Genomic DNA, 25323 nt, shown 5'->3' with positions numbered 1-25323 from the left:
AAAGGAGTTGAGACTATCTGAATGCTGAATATTAGTTTAGGCTGTCATTGTGAAAAAGGGGGATGGAGTACCTGTCCCTGGAACTAGCAGGGGGTCTGGGCAACTGAACTGCTGGCTGGACAGCGAAATCTCTGAAGAGACTGGGTAAACAGACCAAGGCACAGCCTTTTCTGCTACTGTGGTGCATGAACTGTGGATGGCTGGGTAGGAACCTTGAGATGTGGTATCTGGAAAGCACACAGGATGAGTGGCTGCCTAGTTGGAGAGCCCACTCCCAGGGAAAATCAGAGCTGGATAACCATAAAAACAAGTCATAAGAGTGGGGAAATTCCTTGCTACTGCAAACACAGCAGCCCTCATGGGATAGGGCTGTGCATGCCTTTGAACCCTCCTGGTATGAAGGGGCTCCAGCTGCGTGTGCAGAGAGGGAAGCGTGTGGTGACTGTGTTCATGTCAAAGAAGGCATCTGGGGTGACATGGGCACATTACCCACTTTCTATGGAGCTGTGATATAAGGGGACTATTGAAGTGGGCTGGCATTGGAAACATAGTTGCTGGTTTAAAGTGACCAGTGGAACTTGGCTGAAAATAATTCTAATTTCAAATTCAGACAGCTAAATAATCTAGATATTTTGGAAATTTTATCTAGGAGGAATCTAGACTGTTTAAGATATTTAAGTACTTTTCTTCCCTTCAGAAGAATACTCTATTCCTACAATAACAACTCATACACTTTGACTATCACATATTCTCCTGCTGCAGTTTACCATGACAATAGGATTATCATGATGCTGCATGCATTTGCTTACACATTTCTTGAAAAATCAGCCTTAAAAATTTCCACTTTACCATGCATCTGAAAGGAGACCAGTGCTTCCCTTTTAAAAGTCCCAACCTACATCCAGTCTTTGACATGCAGTGTCCCTTCCTAATGAGTGTAAGAAGATGAGGAGTATGTTTAGTGAATTCTCATCACTTTCCTCTCTGCGGTCCTGTTCTACATTGTCTCTGCTTCCAGAGGCCCCATTTAACTCTGTGCTGGAAACAGCTTACTACAATTATTACTGTTGCCAAACAGTCGTGATACAACTCCTCTCATGAGCTCATCTGAAGTTTACCAAGATAAGAGAGTGATGGCTTTACTGTATTCATGTACTTCCTACAGAGCCGATGTTGTATATTTAATGTGTAACTCTCCAGGGTTCAAAGAGAAAGTAGCATGACTTCCCTCCAGCAAACCTTAGCTCAAGCCAGCTTCCCTGCAAGAAAGATTTGCTTATGATGGGTACCTGGTGGGAACGCAAAGCACATTTAATACCCTTTTTTTTTTTTCTGTCAGACAAACATTTGCTTGGACCATAAGCCAAGATGACTTAGACAAATGAATAATGCAGTCCTTCACATTCAGCATTAAATCCACAACATTTGTTTGGGTGTTGAAGCAAGGAAGTTTCTAACATCTGCTGGTCGCATGGTTCTATTTCTGCTGTCCTCAAGGAGAAGAATGTTTCAAAAAAGATAATGAACAGGCAGACACATCAAGGGAAGAATGTTCTTGAAAAATCTTTTTATCACACACAATAAAATAGTTATTCTGTGTTTCAGTACTTTTAGCCGATTAGGTTAAATATAAATTAAAATAATATGTATAGAAAAATATTCCATGATGATGTTTCACTTTTTAAAATATATTTTAATCTGTAGAACAGAAATACATGTTGTGGAGGAAAAAAAACAGCTCAAGTTCTTCCATATATTGCCAAAGCACTTTTGTATTTTTCAGACTGAATTCTTCCATGTGATCTTTCTATTAGTTTCATCTACTTCTGTAGCTCTGGGCACACAATTATTTTATAATATGTAACTGTAAAAGAAGAGAGTGAAGTTTTATGTTGGAGACCTGGCAAATCAAGATTCACTTTTGTCTGATTTTAAATTTTAACCACTTTTCCACCGACTAATCAGTTTTGCAAATTCCATCAGGATCTGAAAGTTAAATCTATTCTAGCTCATATCTGAACATCAGGAATAACAATATTGCAATTGCAGTTTACTGTCATTTACACTTGATGAAATTAACACAATATGAGAGTAAAATTGATTGAGAAACAATGTTTGGACAACAGTATGTATAGAGCAGTAGTTTAGTTTCAAACTTGAAGAAGATTTTGCAAAACTTGCTCTGGGTCCATATTTTTATTACTAACTTGGATAGGAAACACAGTTTCAAGTCTGCAGATGACCCCAGGCAGTCAGTTATGGCAAAGATGCTGAAGGACTAGGATTCAAACAAAAATGGATATGGGAAAGGGGTCTGAAAAAATAGAAACTATTCAACAACAATACATGAAATGGTACATAGGCACTAACTGGAGGCACTACAGTTTGGGTAACAATTTTGCAAGAATAGAATTTGGCATTGATGGCACATGTAAAACTGAAGATGAATCTACAGTGGTTTAAAATGGCAAGCAAGCACCAACCCAGAAACTAAAGGAACAGGATGTGTAGACAAGATATGGAAAATAATCATGCTGTTCCATGCTCTATTAACAACATATTTTCTGTGTCACTGTATCTGATTTTGAGCACCATACTTGAAAGGAAAATAAAAAGTGGACCAAGGATCAAGCACAGTCTGGAGCATGGTAGAGCAACTATAGAAAGTGTCACATATGGAAGGGTATTTTTCTAGTCTGGGATAGCAAAGACCGAGATGAGCTACTGTAAAAAATACCTCCCTTTCAAAAAGAAAGGGAATATTCTGTTCTCCATATTCAGCATGGCTCAAATGCAAACAATGTGCCTCAGCTGTAGCAAGGGAGAATTAAATTAAGCATCTGGGAATATGTTTAAAATTAAAATGTTCTTCAATAGGTTGACTGGGACAACTGTAAAATCTCTAACACTTGAAATTCATTAAAGCTTGACAAAGTTCTCCATTTTCTTATCATCATGGGCTGTAGTTTGGGGATTATAATTCTTGTTATTGCACAGACCTATTACATGGTGTCAAAAAAGGACCAGGTCTTCCGCAAATCAGGTGAAATATTTCTGTAGTTTTGGTTATTTATGCAAATTTATTAAGCCTTAGACATCCAAGAAGTAGAAGAGCTAAGAGCAGGGATAGAGCTGTGAATAAAATCCTGACAGAATAAAGGGATCTTTTTTTTTTTAGAGGTGCTAAAATATCACTACACTTGCTGTTTACCCTTTGGATCTATGCTGCAAGTCTGAGGAGGTGTAAGCTCTGTTTGACACCTTCTCAGCTGATGGAACGTTCAGAACATCAGTCTCTCTGTGTGCCTCACTTTCTTTACCTCCTGACTTGCTTTGTGTGGCTTTTCTTGTATCTGACAGGTTGCGAGCCTGCCTCTCAGACCTTTTCTCAGGTGGGGTGCCAACATTTATCAAAAGGGGTAGGATGTTGATTCTGTGTGAGATGTCCTCTCTTTTGGTAATTTTTTTGGAAACTGGCCAATGTGTAAAAGAGAGCAGAGACACATGGGCACATATGTGCAGTCTGAACCCTTGCACTTTTCTTCCATAAGACATCAAAAATGCTTTAAGAATATCTTATCACTGCCTCTGATACTGGTGTAAAAAATTTCACTCAAATGCCTATGAATGAAAAATAATAAAACCACATCTTTATCATTCCATTTAGTAAATGAGGTATGGCTCTGATTTTTTTTTGACAGAGACCACTTCCCAGTGCAATGTTCAGCAGAGACAAACCCCATGGTATATTTGGCTAGCAGAAAGATTTGATGAACTGAGATAAAGATAAATGGAAAGAAAAAAAGGAGGGAGAAGGATCTTGCAGGTGTGGACTGAGAGAAGAAAGCTGAGGGAAAGAATGAGCTGACACAAACAGTCAGGACAGAGCAAAATCTACCCTTGTAGAACAGAATGAATTTTCATGGAAAATGTGTTATTTGTCACAGTTTTTTCAGCTGAGGAAATGAATTCTTAGAGACAATAATCTGGATACTTTCAATCTAAAGCAGGTCTTCATCAGAAGTAGGTTATTATTTTGTAGACCAAATAATGGTCCCTGGGCAATAACTTAGCACAGAACACGGTACTGCATGAGTAGAATTAGCATTTGCACATCTGCATCTGGTGGTAAAAGTAAAGTAAGAGTCTAGTCACATTTCTTTGGATTATTTTGTGAAGTGGAATTAATTCTTGTGAAAAATGCCAGATAAAGAATCCAGAAGCAAAGTCTTCATTGATTTCAGTGGATCAGAATCCATTCCTGAGAACTCTGCACATCCAATGTGCAGAGCCAAGCCACAGTGCCATAAGCTGCTTGCTAAAAGGGTGATTAATGACCCTGCCTAGGAGCCTAGGGCAGACAGACTGACCTTTTCAGTCCTTGCCATCTCAATTAAGAGTGCCAACAACAATGATACCTAGGGATCAAAATACTCATCTGCTATGTATTAGATTGAGAAAAGCAGCTACCTGAATGCTATTTATGAAGAAATGTGTTTAACTTAGAGCTAAGTGCTTGCCTAAATGCAGTAGCTCAGAGAAGGGGCTGTGACTTTCTCTTGGTACAGGGTGCTGGTCAGTATTTCATATGAGAAGGGCACTTTCAGTACACTGCGAACAGATTGCTACCTGCAGAAGCAGCATTGCCCAGTAAATGACAGATATTTGCACAGAGAAGGGCAGGAACTAGCTAGGCTTGCTTTGGAAAAGGGTTTGGAGACTAGATGGCACCCACGGGCACATTGCAGCATTTAGAAAAGATGAACAAATACAACTTTAGAGTTCTTGTTTTTGAACTGTGGCTATTCACTAGTAAGACCAAACCTCTTTGGTGAGCTGGAGAAATTAAACTCTGATGTAAACTTCAAGTTAGGATAAAGAGGAGGATTTCAGCAGCTCCAAGAGATACATGTAAAGGTTATGTAAGGTTATTTTCATTTTTCTTCATGAGCATCTGTTTCTTCTAAATATATCAAAAAGCAAGGTTAAGTTTTCTCAGATAAGACTACAAAAAGTAAACACTGACAGTGTTCTATGTCTTTAAAAGGGGAATAGCTTTGAAAGACATTTCAAAAGATAATGTTTGAAAACTAGGCTATCTTGCCTCTCTGTGAGCTTCTGCATGCACACCTAACAGGAAATCCATTTGAATCCAAAAACTGTATCCTTGCTTGGAAAGAGTTGATTCTGCCTTTCATCAAAGTTCCCCTTTACAAAAAGCTAGGCAGCCTGAGGAAAAAAATATTTAAAACATATCTGACTATCACGCCTCTCAAAATCTTTGCAGATTTATATTATTTATTCTATTATTGCAAATAATTTCAAATAATAAAAACTGCAGGCAACAATTAGAGTGAAACTGTAGAAAACCAGAGTATAACTTAGGGCATCTATTCCACAAGGTTGTTTTTACATTTACTAATGCCCTTAAAAGTCTGCAGTGACAGGGTTTTTCTCTGGTTTGACATGAAACAGCTCTTTAAACACAGGTCATATCAAAAAGCTTCTGACTACTTGGACCTGAAGTGCCATTCTTTGTGTTCACACTGTGTTTCTCTTAAATCTAATAAAAAATAAGACTGTGTTCATCCACATTGATGAGCAATGGCTTTAATTTTCCTAGTGAATTGTGACCTTGTAAGCAGAGTATTGTGTAGGCATTGTTGCTCATAGATGTTTGGAAAATACAGAACAGGGAAGGGATTGCATTCTTATTTCCTGGATTAAGCAAAAAACTACTCTGAACATTCTCAAATAGGCACATTGTACTTGGCAGTATTTTCTACCCAGGGGAAAGAAAACACTTGGTGATTCTCCACAGTTTGTACATGAAATTGGACAAAATAACTTCACTACTTCTTGAAGAATCTAAGAAATTACTATATAAGCCGAGTGTTAGTAATATAAATCAAAACAACAAGAGATGCCAACTGTATTACTTGAAATGCTGACCCTTCTCTCAGCTAAGGCTCACTGAGCTTCTGTTCCCAGAGTGGGGACACCAGCAGGTCACACAAACAGCTCCACTTCCACAGCTGTTGGAAAGGAGTCACCCGAACTACTTAATACCCTCCATCTCCAGAGAAACTTTATTCAAATATAATGTTAATCAAGAAGCTTTTTTCCAAACCTGACCTCTTTCTCTTGATTAATTCAGTCTGAGAAATGGAGCTGGTTTGGTTTTCATGTCCAGCCTTACCTTCTCTTTGTTCTCTAATTTATAAATGTGTCAAATATAATTAAATCTGTCAAAGGCCAAGATTAAATCAAACAAACTGTAAACATTGCTTGTGTTATTTGGTTGATGCAAAGCTTTCACCATAAAAGGCTTTTAGATAAATGAACTCAGCTATTAGAGTGCTGCAGCACTGAAACTTTGCTCCAAGTGTTTGAACTTTTCAGGGACACTGTCAGGTCAGCTTAGATTCAAAACCTAATATATGGCTGGGATTCTGAAATTGCCTAAGGGAATTAGGTACCTGACTTCTACTGAAAGTCAATGTGTGGTGGGAAGTGAGTTGACTTTCAGCAGGAATTAAATGCCTTTAAAAAGTCTATTCATGTCCTTGCAAAAAGAGATCCATGTCCTTCATGGAGATAAATGAATGTAGCTGCTTTGACATCTACATACCCAGCAAAGCATCTGATGCACAAATGTTACAAAACCTAAACTAGGCAGAAAATCCTAAGAGCTATCTTTACTTATTTGATTGTATTTTGGTTAGCAGCAGATATTTCCTTCCAATGTGTAATAATTATATTGTTCAATAATGATATTATTAAGTTGTGGCATAACTAAGGCTAACTTCCAGTAGATTACTCCTCTAAGGACGTGGAGTTTCAATCTGCCAGGCTCCAACCTGCAGATTAACCCACTGATTTTAGCGGTACTCTTTAAGTGCTGACCTCTTAAATGCAGATTCAGAGGCTCAATACATCCAAGGTTTCCATCAAAGCATTTTTGCCTTAAAAACCCACACCCATATCTCATTAGCCATCATGCAAATTCATAGCAGGCAATAGGGAAACTCATTACTTGTGAAAGCAGGTTCCTGTTGTTGACTGAGATTTTAGTGTTAAACAATATGGCATTACAATTTACACAGCTTTGAAATAAGATCTCTCCTTTAATTCCTCATTGCTACTTTAAAAAGTAATGCAAGAAATGCGATGTTGTCTGTATTTTTGCTGTAACTTATTTTTCACACAGGATGGGCATTTGTCACTCCTACGCTAAATTCTGCTCTTTTTTGGCACATTTAAGTTTATATCTCCACATGTTTTATGAATTTAATAACTTAATGCTACATTATGCACGGAGCTTTTCAGGATTTCTCTGTCCAATGCCTTTAGAAAAAATCACTGTAGTAGTACCATGGGACCGGAGTTAGAAATTTCCCTCTCTGATCTTAAAAGTCTAATTATTTACCCACAAATATTCTCTAAGAATATTGGTCTCCTTGGTAAAGCTACCTCATTCAATGTATAGTGTGGCTGCTATAAGACGAACTCAACGGCAAAATCAGAGGTCTTTTAGGGACAGGATGACATCATTATACAAGATGGCACAGGGACAGAATATGCCAGTCCTTCATCTCTGGAACAGCAATTCATATCTGAATAGAGGTGATCAGTACCGTTATTCCCTCATTATCTTCAGTGCACATGAAATCCAACCACAAAACCAGCGCAAAGATCCTTTCAGCTGGCAGGCTTGTGTCATGAGGAAGGCAGTGCTTGAGAGAGCAGAATGAATGCAGAGTTAGTGTACAACAGTGATCTCAGGCAGCCTTGCCAAATCTCTTTGATCAAGACTATTTATTAGTCCCTTACTTTTGCAACCATAGATGCTTTCAGATCTGTTGAAAATAGCTGGTAAGATTCCTCTGTGGTGATGAATAACCACGGCTTGGTACCACAAAGAATGAAACAGAGCAACATAACTGTCTCATGTCTTGAGAGCAGTTGAAACCATCTGAAGACCATCTTAATGATTGCTCAAGCAATGGGTCAAGTCCTAAACTATTTCTGCTAGTTGGCAGCATGAGGAATACATCGATAACAATGAGATCTTAGCGTTACAGGCAGTGAACAGAGGCATTGCTGGATGAATTTGAAAAGAAGGCTTTAGAGTAGTACTTTTCTCTTTTTATATCCAAGTATTTTTATTCAGTGAGGTTGAGACAAAGAAGGTCTTGGGATAAAAAAAAAGTGTAACAATGTAATGGATCTTGGGTATTATAATACCATCTAAATTAACTCTGTGGCAATTTTTGCTAATATGTAACTCCACAAAAAACCAAATAAGACTGCTTTTCTCACCAAAGTTAGGGTTTGGGAGCTGGTTCGGATGCAAATATGAAGGGATACTGCTAGGGTTATTCCACTGCTGCACAGCTGAGTTGATAAATATCAGAATTTGGACTAATGACTTCAGCTTTAAGCTTTCCTTGTAACTAAGGACAGTAGGATTTTACTTTAAATCAGGATTTTACCTCTAATAAAGTCAAAAGAGACTGCAATTCTTTTCACTGGTTAAATACATTTGTTGAATATCTGGGGTTAGTTTATTATATGAAAGAATTCCAAGCTTTTGTTTTCAAATTCAAATATTGCTTTAAATGTGTATCAAAATGTTATTCTACAGTATTAGAAACCTAAATAAAAGAACTTTTGGCCAGAATGAAGAAATAGGATATGTTATTAATTCCCAATAGAAATTAAACTGAAGAGGCTATTTGCATTGTTCTGTATGAGAGAAAATGAGAACTGCATATGGTGTTTTAAATTCCCTAAAATGGTAGTATTCTGAAAGTCTTTCTGGCTGTGAGGCAACATTTAGTCCTAATGCATGTACTATTCCTTTCCAGTCCTTTGTGACCAACTCTGCTTATTTACACTCTCATATACTATTTAGCTTTAATGCATTGCATGGATAAAGGAGAATCAGGAATTCAGCCCAGTCTGCCTTAAATTCTTTCCAGACTTCATGGTAATTTGATCCCTTATTTCTCCAGTTACCTATTAAAAAGGATGATTTCACTGTCATTAAAGATCACCTCTTTTCCTGTTTTCATGTTCTTCTCACTGTAATTACTCTTCTCATTGAAATTTCTTTTCTAGTCGTAATGAACACTCAGAACATTTCATTGAGAAAAATGAGGAGTTAAACATTTTCTACCTCCCTAATCAGGGTCCTGTCATTATCATCACCAAAAGCCAGAGAAACAGGGGAAGAATTACAGAATTACATGAAAGAGAAAAAGGACACTGCCAAAGTGATTCTGTGATCACAGTCATCTATAATAATACCTGGATGCTGGCATGACAATCTAATCGCATACTAAAGCCTGTTGCGTAAACTCAGTTACTAGTTGCACTACACAATGCTGATACTCAATTGCTTCAGTCACAATTGAGCCAAATATGAACAGAAAGTTGAAAAGTCTCTGATTGCTACTGTCGAATAATTCATACCACTCATAAATGCATCAGTTTTTAATTTAATTTGATATTTTTGAAACAGCCGCAGTGATTCGATTCTAGAAGAAAAAGTAGCCTTGGAAAAAAAATCATGTTTTGCAAATGAAGAGAAGAAAACAAAAGTAGGATAAATTTTTATTCTATCACTTTTGACAGTATCCTCTTAAAGGAAAGACTAAATTAAATTCTAAGGGCAAAATTCTCTCCTCATTCGCATCACAATAACTCCAAAATATACCTACCAACTTTCATACTATTTTTCATTAAATTAGATCTGCAATATCATAGAGAAAGTCTTATTCCTCTTTTGGTCTCAGATGAACTACTTTCAGGAAACAGGTATGATGAGAATAAGACAGAAAACTCAAAAAAACCCTTTGAATTAAGGATGTGTTCAGTAGACACACTTGGTTTCTTCCCATCCCACATATTTCTTATCCTGAAATCTGTGTTTCACATAAATGGAAAAGAACAGGACATGGAAATTTGATCTGGAGGCTAAATTAAATTCCTTCTGCAGTGACCTGCTTGAGAAGCAGAGGGATGGGAAATAAGGAAGGCTGGGACTGGTGCAATTCAAAAACATTAAGTGACAGCCCCCAAAAAGTGTCAGTGGTCTTCCATCAGGAGGTATGGCCTTCGCATTCATCCCAGCCTCTGGTGGCACTCTATCTCTAGCTACTTCCACTTGATTCACATTGTTTCAATACTTGTTGAAATGGCTCACACTGTTTCACTGTTATTACTGTTACAATTTTACCTATCCACACTTGTCTCTGCCAGTCTGTTATTCATAATTGCCAGGGCTCCAACCCCACCAGAGAATCCGTTTTGCTTTGAATTACAGCTCATTTGCCTTGGATACCCATTAGCAGTTTCTGACAGCTGTTTCTGCATGATGGCCAATGAGACTTTATTTGAGGCCAGGAAGTCTTTCATGGAGATCATCTCTCCTGACAGACGGCGTCCATCTGTGTCACTCTCATTGACAACATCAGTCTCGATGGAGATGTTTCTCTGGCTGCGCACATTTCCAGGCATTACCACGTTCCTCCTTGAACGAAATAATCTTCTTTGGCATCTGTGGCAGCACTTGCAGGACAACTTCTTTAATATCCAGTTTATGGATTGTTTGATCACAATAGAGATCACATTGAATAAGGAATAGATGCAGCACACCCCCATGAGTATGAAGACGAAATTGCCAAAGCGGTAAAGGCCTTGGCTTTCATACTTGATGTTCTGGCTACTGACCAGGTCACCAAAACCTATGGTGCTGAAGGCCACGAAGCAGAAGTAAAGTGAGTCAAAGTAACTCCACCCTTCAATTGGTGTATACATTGCAGAGGCACAGCAGGAAATGATGAGTGATGCTACACATAAAATCAGCATGACATAGTACACAGAGGGCTTCCAGCCCGCCAGGCTGTCCACCTCAGATGTCCCTGAGCCCCGCCGGCCGTTGTGAGGGAGAACGCCTTTCCTCCTCAGCTGTCTTTCGTGGCAGGACTTCATGACATAAGCTATGACTGTGATCAAGCGTTCCAGGAACAGGTTAAAGAACAAAATGGTCCCTGCACATCCTATAAGGCCGTAAAATATCAGAAAAATTTTGCCTCCAACGGTGGCTGGGGTGGTCATACCAAACCCTGGAAGACAAAGCAGAACAGTTGAAAAAAATAAACCTACAGTTACCATGTCAGGAGTTTCATCCCATGCAAGATCGACAAACTGGTAGCAAACCCCTGTAGTACAGCTCAGCTCTGCAAAAAAGTAAGGACACTCTCCCCAGGTGTAACCCACTTGTGCTTGACCTTGTCCCAGCTATAAGGGGAAGGAATGCATGCCACTATTTCCTCCAGAATCAGAATGAAACAAAAAGCAGAAGAAAACATAGGAAAGAAAAGAGAGTTTAGTGGAGAGTTTTGGTCAGGTTGCTAGGTTCACTCTTTCTCTCCTTGTGCCTCGGATCGCTTCCAGGCTTTGGAATTATCACACCTGCTTTCTTCTCTGAGGTGCTGTTCTGCACCAGGGGTCTGTCCTGGGGGTGGCTCTTGACTTCCAGGGGTCTATCCCTACCAAATCTTTGTAACACAAGGTGAAATTTTTCTGAGGCTCACCTGGCTCCTGCGGTAAGTGCAAGTGGTGCACCACCCAGCACTCAATACCCACTGTAGCCTGGCTGTGTATGCCTAGGCTGGGGGCACACACCAGCCCCCAACGGAATCAGCAGACCCTCAGGAAGGTCCCCAGTAGGCGTTAAAGATGCCCTGCACATGACCCTGGTGTCTGTCACCCATTATCAACCCCTTTTTAAATCAGCTTTGCTGAATTTTTCCTATTTCTCTGTGTCCCACGCCACAGCTCAAGCCTGTATGTAAGTCTTATCAGAAATCTCCTCTGGTCTGATTCCCTGTAATGGGATTTCTCAGGCCAGAGGTGCTTCGGTCTTCTCTCAAATCCTTCCCATCCTAAAGCCTGAAAATAGTAATTTTGTTTCAGTTAAAGCTGTTGATAAGACAACCTTGTTTTGATAAGATATTACTAAAGAATGAAAAGTATGTTCAGAACACCATTGAGCAAATTGGAGTAACACTCATGATAAATCTTTGCTGCTGTTTTAATAGGATTAATAAGAGATTACCTAACTGAACAACTAAGCCAAAACAATCTTGCTGAGAGGACAGAAAAATCATACAGGACATGAGACATTATTTGTTTCTTTCTCTTTGTAACTATGAGATGCTAATTATGAAATAAAGATATAAGGCTCTTGGAAATAAAGGAAATTTTATTTAATGTGATACACTTGTGCTTGGAAGACAAGACAAATGTAGTGTGAAAAGACCATGTTTCCATCAGTGCTGAACTATTTTCCTCTTCCCTTCACTGGAGACCTGCTACCAACACAGATTCCTTTCTAACAATGGTCCTCACACTGTTAAGTGACAGCCCTCAGCTTCACCCCTCCAGCACAATCCCTGCTAATAACAGCTCCAAATGTGGGTTCCCAAGGGTCACTGCACTTTTGCCTGATCCACAATCAAACTGCAGCATAAAGTGGTCCTACAGGAGTCTCCAGCCTCCTCATTAAATTTCTGTGCTAGAGAGAGCTGGACTGCAACTCTGTGTGGGTGGCACATAGCAAGAGACAAACCACAAAGGCAAAATGTTCTTCGTGACAAGATGATCTTTTTGCTATTGTTCCCCTTGGCACACAAATATTTCCTCTTGCTTTCCACCTTCCCATTCTGCTCCATGATCTGATGCCTCTATAATCCTAGCTTCAATGCTTATTTTCTGTGCAGGCTGGCTTATATGCAAGTCATGACCTCCACCCTGTGGACAGAGGCGTAAAGACCAATGGACAAGAGGAATCTCTCTGCAGCCTGGTGGGATCTGCCCAAAACAGCGGTGGGAAGGGCAGTGAGGGGCTGCCACATCCCGGCCCCCCCTTTTCCTTGAAGAAGAGAAGCAGATGGGCAGAGATGGAAAGGTGGGGACCCTCTGGCACAGGCTTTTGGGCTGCCTCCCACAGATTCCTGTCAGGATCCTGCCACTGGCGTCATGGCCAGAGCCTGAGCTCCTCAGGTTTGTTTGTTTAGTTAACTGGATTTTGTTGCTGAGTTCAGTTCTGTGTGGGTAAAAAAATCACTAGCAAAGGCTTTACAAAGGAACTCAACAGGCATCGGGAAATCACGGTGAACCATGAATACCAAAAGATGCAGGACACTGATCCAGAGAGGCAGTGAGTCTCGGGGTGGCTGTCCCTTGTCATCTCCTCCTCTTCAGGGGAGCACTCTTTTTTACCTTCTGGATTAAATGTAAAACTTTAATTCATTTTTCTATTTACAGACCTCTATATGATAGCAATCAATACTAACATTTCCAAAGAAATGTTACAATAGAAAAACTGAAAGCAGTATAAAGATATTAGTTTAATAAATTTTCCCTTAAAGATAATGAGCTGTAAACTTTTAGTCCCAGAAATTATTTCATTTCCTGAAATGCCCTTTATTTCGATGTATTGGGCCACATTATGCCTGGTTAACTTTGACCATCACCATATTACAACTGGGATTAATTTGTGACACCATATTATAGATCAGTATTTGTTTGACAGTAAATGCATTTTTCCCAAAATGGACTTCTGAGGTGTCTGAAATACGTATAAATCTAAGTAAATCTAGTGAATTGCTTCAGCCAAGAAATGCAAGAGGGAAAAATTGTAAAAGGTTGACACAGTTGAAATTAAATTAAATCTATTCTTTCGGAATTTTTATGATAAAACTTTTCATTTCAAAATATCAAAACCACAAACTCCCTACTTTTCTTATAAAATGCCTTTTTTTCTTTCATTGTAGAAAAGAAGAATGGAGTAAATGTCTGGCAGGTTTCTGCATAGCAGCTGAGGCTCTCTCTGACATGCCACTTGGGATGCTGAGTACCTTACAAACTGAACCAGGGATGAACAGGCCTTCCATGTTGCATTACAGTCAGGTTTATAGTTGACTATCCTAACGAAATGTTGTTATGTATTTATCTCTTTTCTTATATTTTTTTTGACTGTTAAAATGTGCAGTTGCCAGCAAAGAACCTCAGAGACTTTGCTGTTAATCTGCCTTCATTTTGAAAACTGACTATTGATACCTAGACTTTTCTGCTATTCTTTTTAAACAATTCTTTATCAATAGTAGAACTCCACCTTTCATCCCATTAGTTTTATTTCTTTATTTCTTTAGAGGCTTTGGTGAAGACATTTGTGTAAAAGCTTTTTGAAAGTCCAGATACACTGTAATTTTTGTGAGATGTGACTTCCCTCTGCAAAAGCTGCATCACCTTTTTAAATGTCCTGACCTATTATATTCTTGTTTACACTTCCCTAATGTGCCTCTATCGAAGACAGACTTACTGACCCATGGCTTCCAGGAACATCTTTGCAACCTGTTCTACAAATGGTTGTCACACTTGCTACCTTTTCTTTTCTGTGCACCAGACCTGATTTTAGGCTATAAAGCACACTCTGTTATGCAGCACTTTCATGTTTGAGTTCTTTTGAAAGTCCTTCACAAAAAGCTTTGGTCCTGGCAATTTGAAAGAGACTACTCAAGTGCAAGGAATAGAAGAGAAACCAACAGTCAAACGTATCAAAGGTAAATGACTTAGTGAATAATGTCAGTACCAGCCTGACCCATAGAGCAAAACAGTGAAAGAGAAAGAAGTTACATTGCAGACTGGGAAGCAAATACAGAATGAAATTATGAAATTGTATAAAAGAGGAAATAAAACCAGTGGCTGACACTTGGAGACTATTTGAAAATACAGAATTGCTTCTTGTGATGAAGAAATAAAAACAGGAAGCAACTTCAGGAAAAAAAATGCTGATGATTTTATGGTATGAGAGAATGCTGATCAAACTTAGTGACTTTTATTTTACAAGTTGGGTGACATTTCTTGAAAGAGTTATTTCGAGTAACAATTGAGATTATAGTTAATCAACTGGGAATCAGATCATTCTGAGTTGGAAAAATTGAATGTTTTTAAGGTACTAAAAAGTGTTTCAATCAATTTGTTAGACACGTCTGCAGACATGGCATTGTAATACCACCATTGATAGAAATGCATGACAAATCCTAACTTTACCAGCCTAGCAATGAAGGCAGCCTTCTTAGTAAAAATTTCAGGTTCCTATTTTGAAATCAGTATGATACTGATTTGCCCCATGATTCACTGACCACTATAAACGGTTTTATCTTTCCTAATATTCAGCTGAACTGAGGAAGTACATTCCATGTAGCTTCAATTTTCTTTCAAGTTGGAAGGAATTTATACTCCAAGTAGAGTCAGTAAAAGTTTTCTAAACACACCTCCTATGCAAAATAAATTTTAAGATTTTATTTTGGCAGTAAAATTTCTATTATGAAGTCTGTTAGTGCAAACCATTATAAAATCCACCTGTGTGTTCAGTTTATATTGCGTGGACATTCCAAAAGGATACACTCATAGAAAAGAAAAATTAAAAAGTGAAATCACATCGATAGTATAATATAATCATCCTTTATGATTTCCTGAAGTAAGTACTGGGTATAAATGGAGAAAAGCAAGCAGCTGTAATTCTTATCAATAACCAGTTCGATAAGAAGGACTGAGGTCCAACAGGAAATTCTCCTAAAGCAGAATCCTCCAACAGAGAGCAAACAGTGAAAAATGTTAAGAAGATATTAGTCTGAATCTAACAGTAAAATGATTATATTGAAACCTAACAAGAGGAAACAGGCATCAACTTTTTATAATTAATCAATTCTACAAAAAAAACCCAAACTTGTTTCTCTATTTTCTTTCCTCAATACCCTGATCTACCAGCCCCTGAAAATCTAGAAAAGGTGAATTAAAACACCTCCCTCCTCCAACAGCCATCCCTCTGCTATGAGGCTGTGTGGTGTTCCCATCCAGCCCTTCTCACTCTGCCCAGGTCCCCCAGACCCATTACCCAGACGCAGCCAGGGTGCACAGCTCAGGGGACTCACACCACCCACATCCTGGCATGTCACACACACAGCACTCAGCCTCAGAGAATCCAACTGCCGATTTCAGGCCAATCTTAGGTCATTTCATCTTTTCTGTTCTGTAAACTCTTTCAGTGCTACCAACCACTGGTATTTTTCCTGGATCATTACCCACACTTATCTCTCTCTGCCTGGTGATACATGGTTGGACATTTTGTGTATTAATTCTGTATGTCCTGACATTCACAGGTTGCATTAACTAAAACTTGAGTTTTCATTTCCCGGTGCACTTGGTGCCATGAAAGGGTATGAGAAACAGTTCATCAAATCTAATCCCTCGTGAACGAAGCTTGGAGTACCTCATATAGTGTGTGTGTGTAGGAAGACTAGGACAGACATATAGATTTCACAGTTTTTACATCACGAGATTGGGTCTTTCTATTGTTCTGCAAAATATCTCTCTTTTCTGAGAGTTTTCATTTCCTTTTTGAATGTGTGCAGTTTGCTACTCCTGCCCTTCCCACAAAGAGGAAGTGGGTAGAAAGAGGGGGCAATGCTATAGCAACAATAATGAATCATTGTGAAGTCAGAAATATAAATATCATCAGAAAACAGCATTCCAGTTTAGCCTACAATCAGAGCTCTTTGTGATATTGTGTCTGTATTCCTAATGTATTTTATGTTTATTTGTTTATCAGCTCTACTTTGGAAGTGATTCACTGGGGAAATTATGAATTTCACCAGTGGAACAGAAACACAAGAAAATGATTGAGGATCATGAAAGTTGTGAACAAAACTAAACAGGATCAAGACTTTCAACTGCAGTGAAAAAATCATCAAGAAAATAGTAATTAGGAAAGAGAAATATAGGAAGTCTTAGATACCTGCAAAGATACTGATCCTCCTTCCCTCAGACACATTCTGCAGTGAACTATCTACATAAGGATGTCTTGTGCTTCTAAAACAGGGACAGAAGAAACAACTCTAATGGAAGCTATACTTCAAAGACTTGAGAAAATGTCCTGTACTGTGCACAGTTCTGACAGTGTGCAGACACTAATAATTTGGCAAAATTCGCTTCTGCCATAATAGCCTAGTCTGATGCTCTCTGAGCAGAATAAGTTGTCCTAGCAAAACTAGTTCTACTGGAGTAATTCTCACCTGTAGAGACTCTTGAAGGAACAGCTAAAGTACTCCTAAATATTGTCACATCACTGCCCTTATGACATTGCTGTATCAGCAAGCTTGTAACAGTGTCCTGTTCCAGAAAGGAATGAGGACATTAAGTCCTTCTTTCCAGGAAGAGAAGAAAAAGATTCATTTCTGTGAGACTTCCACTGTGTAAGAGGACACAACCATGGAAGCAGGCACAGTGCTGTCACAAATAACAGCAGCTAAAAGCTAACAGTTTGTTGATGACAGCAACAAACCTGCACTTGGGTCCAATTTCTGATATGAAAAAAAATCTCGTGTCATTTATTTTGCTAAATCGATGCAGAAACACACACACACTTATTTTGCTAAATTGATGCATTAACACACACACACACACATGCACACAGACACCTCTGTGATTTTCCATCAGTGGAAGATCAGCATCTGAACTGCATGGCTGGCTGGTGAGACACATCCATACATGTTGTCACAACCATTACTTTCAACATCTTGATCCTCTCTCTGATAAGGAGGGGAGGATGAGCTAGCCATGAACCTTTCCTTTAATGCAACAATTATTTGACAAAACAATATTTTACTGGGGACAGCCTGGTGTGTGGTAGCATTTATTTAATTGGTAATGCAATTTTTTTGTGCAGATGGCTACGTGGGGCAGAAAGGCTCGGCCTGTCCAGGGAGGCAGGGACACATGGCTATAACAGCACTCCTATGTGCTGTATGCTCTTCTGTTCCCAGATCTACCTGCCCGAGTGAGCTCTGCACCTCCTGCCTGGGCATCTCCAGCACTCCAGAGCTGTAAAAGCTGGAAATGTCTCTAGGGCTATTACAGCTGAGTCATATCTGCAAACAGACTGCTATGATGAGTGCTTAGCTGCTTGGTGACCTGGGACCTCTGCTGAGTACTGTGGCTTCCATCTCTGCCAGTCCGCACCTGCAATGTCATGCACAGGCAGGATGAGAGATGTAACCTTCTGCAGAGCTCCTAGCGGGGTCCAGTCTGTTCCTAAAGGACAACACTGATGCTGAAACTAAAGGTATAAGGTATAGATGAAACAATAAATACAGTTACCCAAACACAAGCTACACTTTCTCATATGTATTAAGATCTTTTTCACTCTCTAACTTGTTTGAAGACTTGTCACAGCTGACAGACAGCCCTCTTGCCAGTTTCAATGAGGCTGAGGGACTGGAGAGAGATAATCCTTCAAGGACTGCATGAGTCGTGTGCTCAGTCTGTGCCAGTAGGGGGGTAGAGGACTTGTGTAAGAGATTGTGCATAACAGAAGAGGTTGTGCACACCCTCTGAGTACAGGCTTTTGTAAATGCAACCCTGTGACACAAATGTAGGCTAGTGTTACACCAAGTGTGAATGGGACTTCAAGGTTAGAAATAGCAAAACCTTGGGCTTTCACTGATTTGTTCTGGGAAACATCAGAAAAGCTGGTTTTGTGTTAGTGTGTGCTGTATTTAACAGCAAAGTTCAGCTCACAGTGAGTCACTGTTAAAACCTGTTACTGCCCTTCTTCTCTCACTTCACACATGGAAACTGTATGTTCTGCCTTGAACAGAAACCTAGCTTAGGAAAAGCTTCCAATGCTAAGAAATCGAAAAGACATAAGTAGAAAAATGCTAAAGGGACAACATTAAATGAAAAATATAATAAAAAATCAATTTTAATAGACATCTTGATGGGTCTGTTGACACCACCGTTATAATGTCTGTGTGGCCCTTAATAATACATGACTCTTCGGGAGTCTGTAATTTTCATCATTGTAAGTTTTTCACATAAGATAATTTATGGAACTTTGTCATTCTGCTTTATATGATTAAGGTTATATTTTATTTCAGGTTCACTCCAGGTCTTCTGTAAGAGATGTACACAGCCTTGTTACAGCTCCTGTGTGATAATAAATTCAATGTATAAATGTTTTACGCCTACCTTTGGGTTTCCATTTATAATTTTTATGTCGTTTTTGATGCCAGTGGTGCTATGCCTAGTGCCTTTCCATCAGTCCTAGATAGATTTGTAAGTCTGTACATCTTTTGTGTTTCTATAGGGATAGAACAGGGCTCAGTTTTGAAGTACCTTATTGCTATTTTCAAATTTCCTTGTAACAGTCATTTAAAGGTTTGTGTAGTTTTTATTTAGCCTCAAAACATAGAAACATTTGTCTAATTAAATCATATATATTTTATTAACATTTCTATTTAATATTTAATCACATCTTAATTTTAATATGTTGTATGAAAAGGTACTTGTGCCTGCATGTGTCTGAAACCAAGACAACCTGAAACCGTGGGCTGAAACATCCTTAACAGCTGCTACCTCGGTAAGGGTACAGTAATACTGATGAGTGTTAGTTCTGTGGACAAGATTCATATATATGCAAAACTGGAAAATACATGTAATTACATCTGAATCAAATTGATATACATGTATAGAAACCTTTTTTTTCCTGTGGAATAGTGTACCTTACTGACAAATAACAGTAACTTCAAGCCATTATTCATTGTGGCAGGATAATAATTCATCTGAATTGTGCATGTAATTAATGCTGTTCCAAGGGTTTGTTTGCAGTCAGTCTGTATAAACATAATAACTCCAACTATCAAGGCAAAGGAACATAGTGATGTGTATTAATTGAGCTATAGGTTCATCTACTCTAAAATTTTCCTTTTAAATAGAACAAAGCTGGTTGTATTTTAAGAATTTTCAAAGTCTGTTTAAATTTGCTTATTGTGAGTTTTATTGTTGGCATATACAGCTTTTCTCTAAAGTAAAGCTTTAGCATGTCTTCTCATTTAGGGGTAAAACTACGGGAAATAATGCAGGCTTTTTGGTTCCCCTCTGATGAAAAAAGCCAAGTGGTGTCTTTTTCAATCCTCATCCTCTTCCCTGGCTTTAAATACCAACAACTTTATGCAACAATGTCCCTTGTGGTTCACCTAAAGCAAAAAGACCTCAGCTGTGAGTGTTAAGCTCAAAAAAGTAAAGAAAAAAAATCTGCAGCATTACAGGCCGTAAGGAAGCTGGACACAGATAAGAAAATTACATTTTCAGTAGGAGAAGGAATAGTATATGTGCAGGTGTGTTTGTGTGCGATTACATTTTCCTAATAAATTTCAAGTCTTATCTTGATGGCAGAGAGGAAGGTTGGTAGCAATCGCTACCAGAACCACCATGTGCCAAGGGCCTCAGCCTTGCTACCTCCAAGGAAATGAAAACCTCACCCAGAAAATTAGATTGGCCTGATGCTTGGATACATCAAACTGAAGGATTGATCAAAGAAGCATAGCATAAAAGACAGCACAAACACTGCTTTAGTTCCTTGGAGACTGAGAGAAAGCCCCAAAAAGCTAAGAATAAAGGCAAAAAAATTCACAGTTTCCAAGCAGGTGCTGCAGGAACTACAAATATAAAGCAAGGCCCACGAGCTTACACCACATAGAAAAGGCTATTGGCATGGTGTATAGTAAGGATTTAGAATATTCCATATAAAAGCAGAAGCAGATATTAATATTGTGATTAAAATTACAAAAACTGGCAGACAGTGATGACAGCCAACATTATCAGAGATTTCAGTGAATATTCATCACTGAATATATATCACTGAGAACTGGCAATGCGATGAGCATATGATGATGAACTTCTGTTTGATCATCTCTGAGTTTCTTACCCATTGATCTGTGTCTCAAAAGCTAGGACTTATAAAAGGGGTAAAGGTAATTTCTCACCTTTCTGACATTTTGAAAGAAAAAAACTTATGCTGAGGGGGCTGATGGATGGACACGGGAATAAAATCTGAGTTTGTCAAGTAATCGTAGAGCACTTTCGGTTGGGAAGGACCTTCAAAGACCATCTTGTCCAATCTCCCTGTCATGGGCAGGGACACCTTCCACTAGAGTAGGTTGCTCAACCTGACTAATGTCAGGCTACTCCAAAGACTATATCAGCTACCATCTATTATTTTTCACATTCTGCTTATGAAAATAGTGAAGCTGAGAAAGATTTGACTAAAAATGTTCATCCCAAAACTGCCGTATCACCTATTTAATTAATTACATATTCTTTCAGAGGAAGAAGAAATGCACAGATAACTCCAAAAACGGTAGACTTGATTCATCTTAAAACCCTTGAAAAATTGACAAAGTAAAGTCCTGGCTTTTTCTAGAAGTTTTGAAGATGCCACCTGTACTGCTAATAGGTTTAAATGCTTCTAACCTCATCATTCACAGTATTTATTCCCCATCTGAGCAGCACGTTTTGCTTTGGAAAAGAAGCACATAATTAAATAACAGGATTTCTTAGGACTGTAAGTGTTTGGTCGCTACCTGTGTGAAAAGAAATCTGAACATTTTGAAACTATTTATCAAGTTCTTTCTGCACTAAACCAACTCTGTGACATCTTTTGTCTCTCTATAATGGCTTCCTGGAAGCCATGTTCAAAACAGTTTGTCATACACGAAAAGGCAATAGTGCTTTGATACCGCATATAATGCACATGCTGAAAAACAGGTGCAAAATCCTGTGTCATGAGGGACTCTATTTTAAAATAAAAAGCCTGTTAGTGAAGTAGCTGAAGAGACAGAGTCTATTAGACTTCCATTAGAACCTTGCTTCCTTCTGAAAACAAGGTTTGTGAACTACATAGAAAAAAAAATAAATTCACCCATCCAGGAGCTGAAGAAATCAATGGTTTCAAAGTCACAGAAACTTTCTTAACAAGTAGAAAAAATAAGTCACATTCTGCAAAAGACAGTTCTAAACGTTGTGTTTTCAAAAAATTCTTAACACATATGATGCAGAATGATGTGGATTGAGAAAAATTAACCCTGTTTCAACAGCATACACAGATCGTAACTGCCAAACTCCCACAAGTGCAAAATATAGAAGAAAAAAACAAAAACCCAACCACCACCAGGCTATTGTTAGGAGTATAGTATGACTTAAACATGTACTAATATTAAAATATTGAATGACCAAATTTACTGGTCCAGTGCAAAAATATTTTGTGAAATAACCAGGGGAATTGTAGAACAAAAATTGTCTAGTAATTATTCCAAAGCACTTGGCTTTGTCAAGATTATAAGAGCTCCTACAGTGCTGATACTTTAATGAAAACTGTGGCTGACCTGGTGATGACATATTTTGCTGTGTCCTAAGTGTTGCTGCCTTCCAGGATTTCTGGGAACACCAGGAAAATCTGTGTCACACACACTGGATTTGACAAAACTCACCACTGTTCCTTCCTCTCCGGCCTCCTATAAAGTGAAAATTGGCTAAAGTACTTATTGAGAGATATATATACATTTTTATCTTTTATATATATTTTAAAGATGGGATTTTAAAGTTTGACTTTGAATAAAATTCTGTTTTTAAAATATCACAATTAATGTTTTCTTACAAGTGGTCAAAGAAAAACTAGCAAAAAAAAATAAAACAAACCAGCAGTTGTCTTGCAGTCCCAAGAGTGATGTTTTGCTTACAAACATGACAATAATATTCTTTACCAGATGTGTGTCTGGGCTTGTTAAAACATGTTTTTATATAATCATGACATGTGTATGGCTTTATGATTTATGTTTTTCAAAATGGACCACTAATAATTCTCTTAACAGAAGAATTGGAATAATAAGCCTTAAGTAATTCAAATGACCACTTGAGGGGTGGGCCTGTGTGAAGCTCATGAAGTTCAACAAGGCCAAATATAAGGTCCTGCACCTGGGTCAGGGCCATTCCGAACACAAATACAGGCTGGGCAGAGAATGGATTGAGATTAATCCCGAGGAGAAAGACTTGGCAGTGTTGGTGGATGAAAAGCTCAAGATGACCCAGCAATGGGTGCTTGCAGTCCTGAAGGCCACCCATATCCTGGGCTACATCAAAAGAGGTATGACCAGCAGGTGAAGGCAGTTGACTTTCCATCTCTACTCTGCTCTTGTGAGATCCCACCTGGACTACTGTGTCCAGCTCTGGGGTCCCCACACAAGAAAGATGTGGACTTTGTGGAATGAGTCCAGAGGAGAGCCATTAAGTTGATCCCAGTGCTGAAGCACCTCTCCTATGAAGACAGGATGAGAAAGTTGGGGCTGTTCAGCCTGGAGAAACGAAGCCTCCAGGAAGACTTTAGAGCACCTTCAGTACCTAAAGGGGGCTTACAAGAAAGCTGGAGAGGGACTTTTCACAAGGACATGTAGGGATAGGACAAGGGAGGATGGCCTAAAGCTGAAGGAGGGTAGATTTAGACTAGATATTAGGAAGAAGTTCTCTACTATAAGGGTGGTGAGACACTGGAACTGTTTGGTGGGCTTCCCATCCCTGGAGGTGTTCAAGACCAGGTTGGATGGGGCTCTGAGTAGCCAGAGTAACCCAGCTTAGAGAACTACCTCAAGAATTGTACTGTCAGTAACCAGTCCAGCTGCTTGACCATCTGTAAGTCATTACTGCGTACCCCATGCAGTATTTGTGAGTGCAGAAGGCCTAGCAATATCTTTACCTCTTTGTCGAATCCTGGTGTGGGTGCAGTCTGTAGGTTATCATGTTTTGTTAGATCTTCACTAACTGAGCTTATTGAAAATCATATTAATTTTTACTTCCATGTCATTAGTAAATTTGTCTTGTAAAAGACCTGGTTGTTGCTCAGTTCACTCAGAAACGCTATTTATTCACTCTGGCAATAAGTTCTACTTATTTCTTAAATCCTGTTTCCTACTGATGTTAAGCATCAGTCTTTGCATGCAAACAGTAATGGCCACAGAAAAATTTCAGAAAAGGAATTAGAAGAAAGCTCATTGTGAGATCCCCAGGTTTGTGGATGATACTACGTTTGTTTGGGTGATCAAATGCCACTGATAGCAGGAAGGATTTCACAGAATGGAGTGAGTTTGCAGAAAGCTAGCAGGTAAACTTCAGTGTAGAAATGGAGGGAAACATAGTAAGGGAAAAATAATCTAAATAATCTAAACCATGGCTATATAATGCTGAAGTCAGATCTGGCCATTTCACCATAGGAAGATGAAGAAAGAAGAAAGAAAGGAAGGATGAAAGGAAGAGAAAGAAAGAAAGGAAGAAAAAAAGGAAGGAAGGAAGGAAGAAAAGAAAGAAAGAAAGAAAAAGAAAGAGAAAAAAAAGGACACAAAATAGAAACAAAGGCATCATTTGGCTGCTTTGTAAGCATCCTTATGAAAACATCTTGAACTGCATTCAGCTCTGGTCTCTACAGCTCTCGGAGATACTGGAGTTCAAGAAGGAACAAAGAAGGATGACTGAAGTGATTAAGGGAATGGAGTAACTTTTTAGTGAGGACAGAGCTTCTCTATTTAGAGAGTAATGAGTTAAGGCTGGATTTGATTAAGGGTTGCAAAATCCATGCAGCAGAAAAGTTGAGTTGGGGTATGGTATTGCCCAGATTCTGAAATACAAGAACATCATTCAATGAAACAAATAAGAAACTGGTTTAAAACTTATGGAAAGTTATTTTTTTTGCATAAAGAGTTTTGAATGTCTAGAATTTGCTTCCAAAGAAGATCATACAGTCAGACAGTAAGAGCAAACTCAAAAAAGAATTGGACACATTCTTAGACAAAGGGTCCACAGAGAGTAATGGGAATAGAGTCACAAGTTACCTTCTAACATCCACAGCCAATGATTTTGGATGCTGAGGGAGTACAGGGAGTACAGGGAGTACAAGAATCCCCAAATGGCATCACTTCCTGCTGCTGTTGGAACATAACAAGGGACCAAAGGATTTGCATGTTACTCCAATTCTGCTGAAAATTCTATCCTTCCTTTCTCCCATCTTCTCCTTTTGTCTCAGCTTAGATTTTATATTTCTGTTGTGTTCCTTTGCAAAAGTATTAATTCAAGCTCAGAAAATCCTTTTTACCTTCATTACTTAATAAAGCATATATCTAAGAAAATACCTACTATGAAAACATCTCAGAAACATCTATTTACTATGTTTCCAGCATGACACAGTTACTGACACAGTAAAAAACAAAGAGATGAGGGAAGCTGGGCTGACTGACATCATCCACAGGGTTGAATTTTGGGTATCTCCTCCCAAAAAATGTTTTCAAGTGAGAACCAATATGTTCTCATAAAATTAAGAGATATTATCAAAGCAGGATTACTTTATTTCATGTCAATTTAAATTGG

At 38.7% G+C, this 25323-nt stretch overlaps 1 protein-coding gene across 1 annotated transcript; it reads right to left on the bottom strand.

The window, feature by feature from the left end:
* Positions 1–1672: 1672 nt before the first annotated feature.
* KCNK13 (potassium two pore domain channel subfamily K member 13) lies at positions 1673–24809 on the bottom strand. The gene is made up of 2 exons (XM_039382681.1): positions 24792–24809; positions 1673–11132 (listed from the first exon to the last, which is right to left on the bottom strand). Exons 1-2 carry the CDS (start codon positions 24799–24801, stop codon positions 10240–10242), a joined length of 903 nt encoding a protein of 300 aa, XP_039238615.1. The 5' UTR covers positions 24802–24809; the 3' UTR covers positions 1673–10239.
* Positions 24810–25323: the final 514 nt, after the last annotated feature.

The sequence above is a fragment of the Pipra filicauda genome, unplaced genomic scaffold, assembly GCF_003945595.2.
Source record: "Pipra filicauda isolate LSUMZ 115617 unplaced genomic scaffold, ASM394559v2 scaffold27_size4233163_pilon, whole genome shotgun sequence".
NCBI classification, from domain to species: Eukaryota; Metazoa; Chordata; class Aves; order Passeriformes; family Pipridae; genus Pipra; species Pipra filicauda.
Note: the sequence above shows the minus strand (reverse complement) of the source record. Positions and strands in the feature narration are given on the sequence as shown.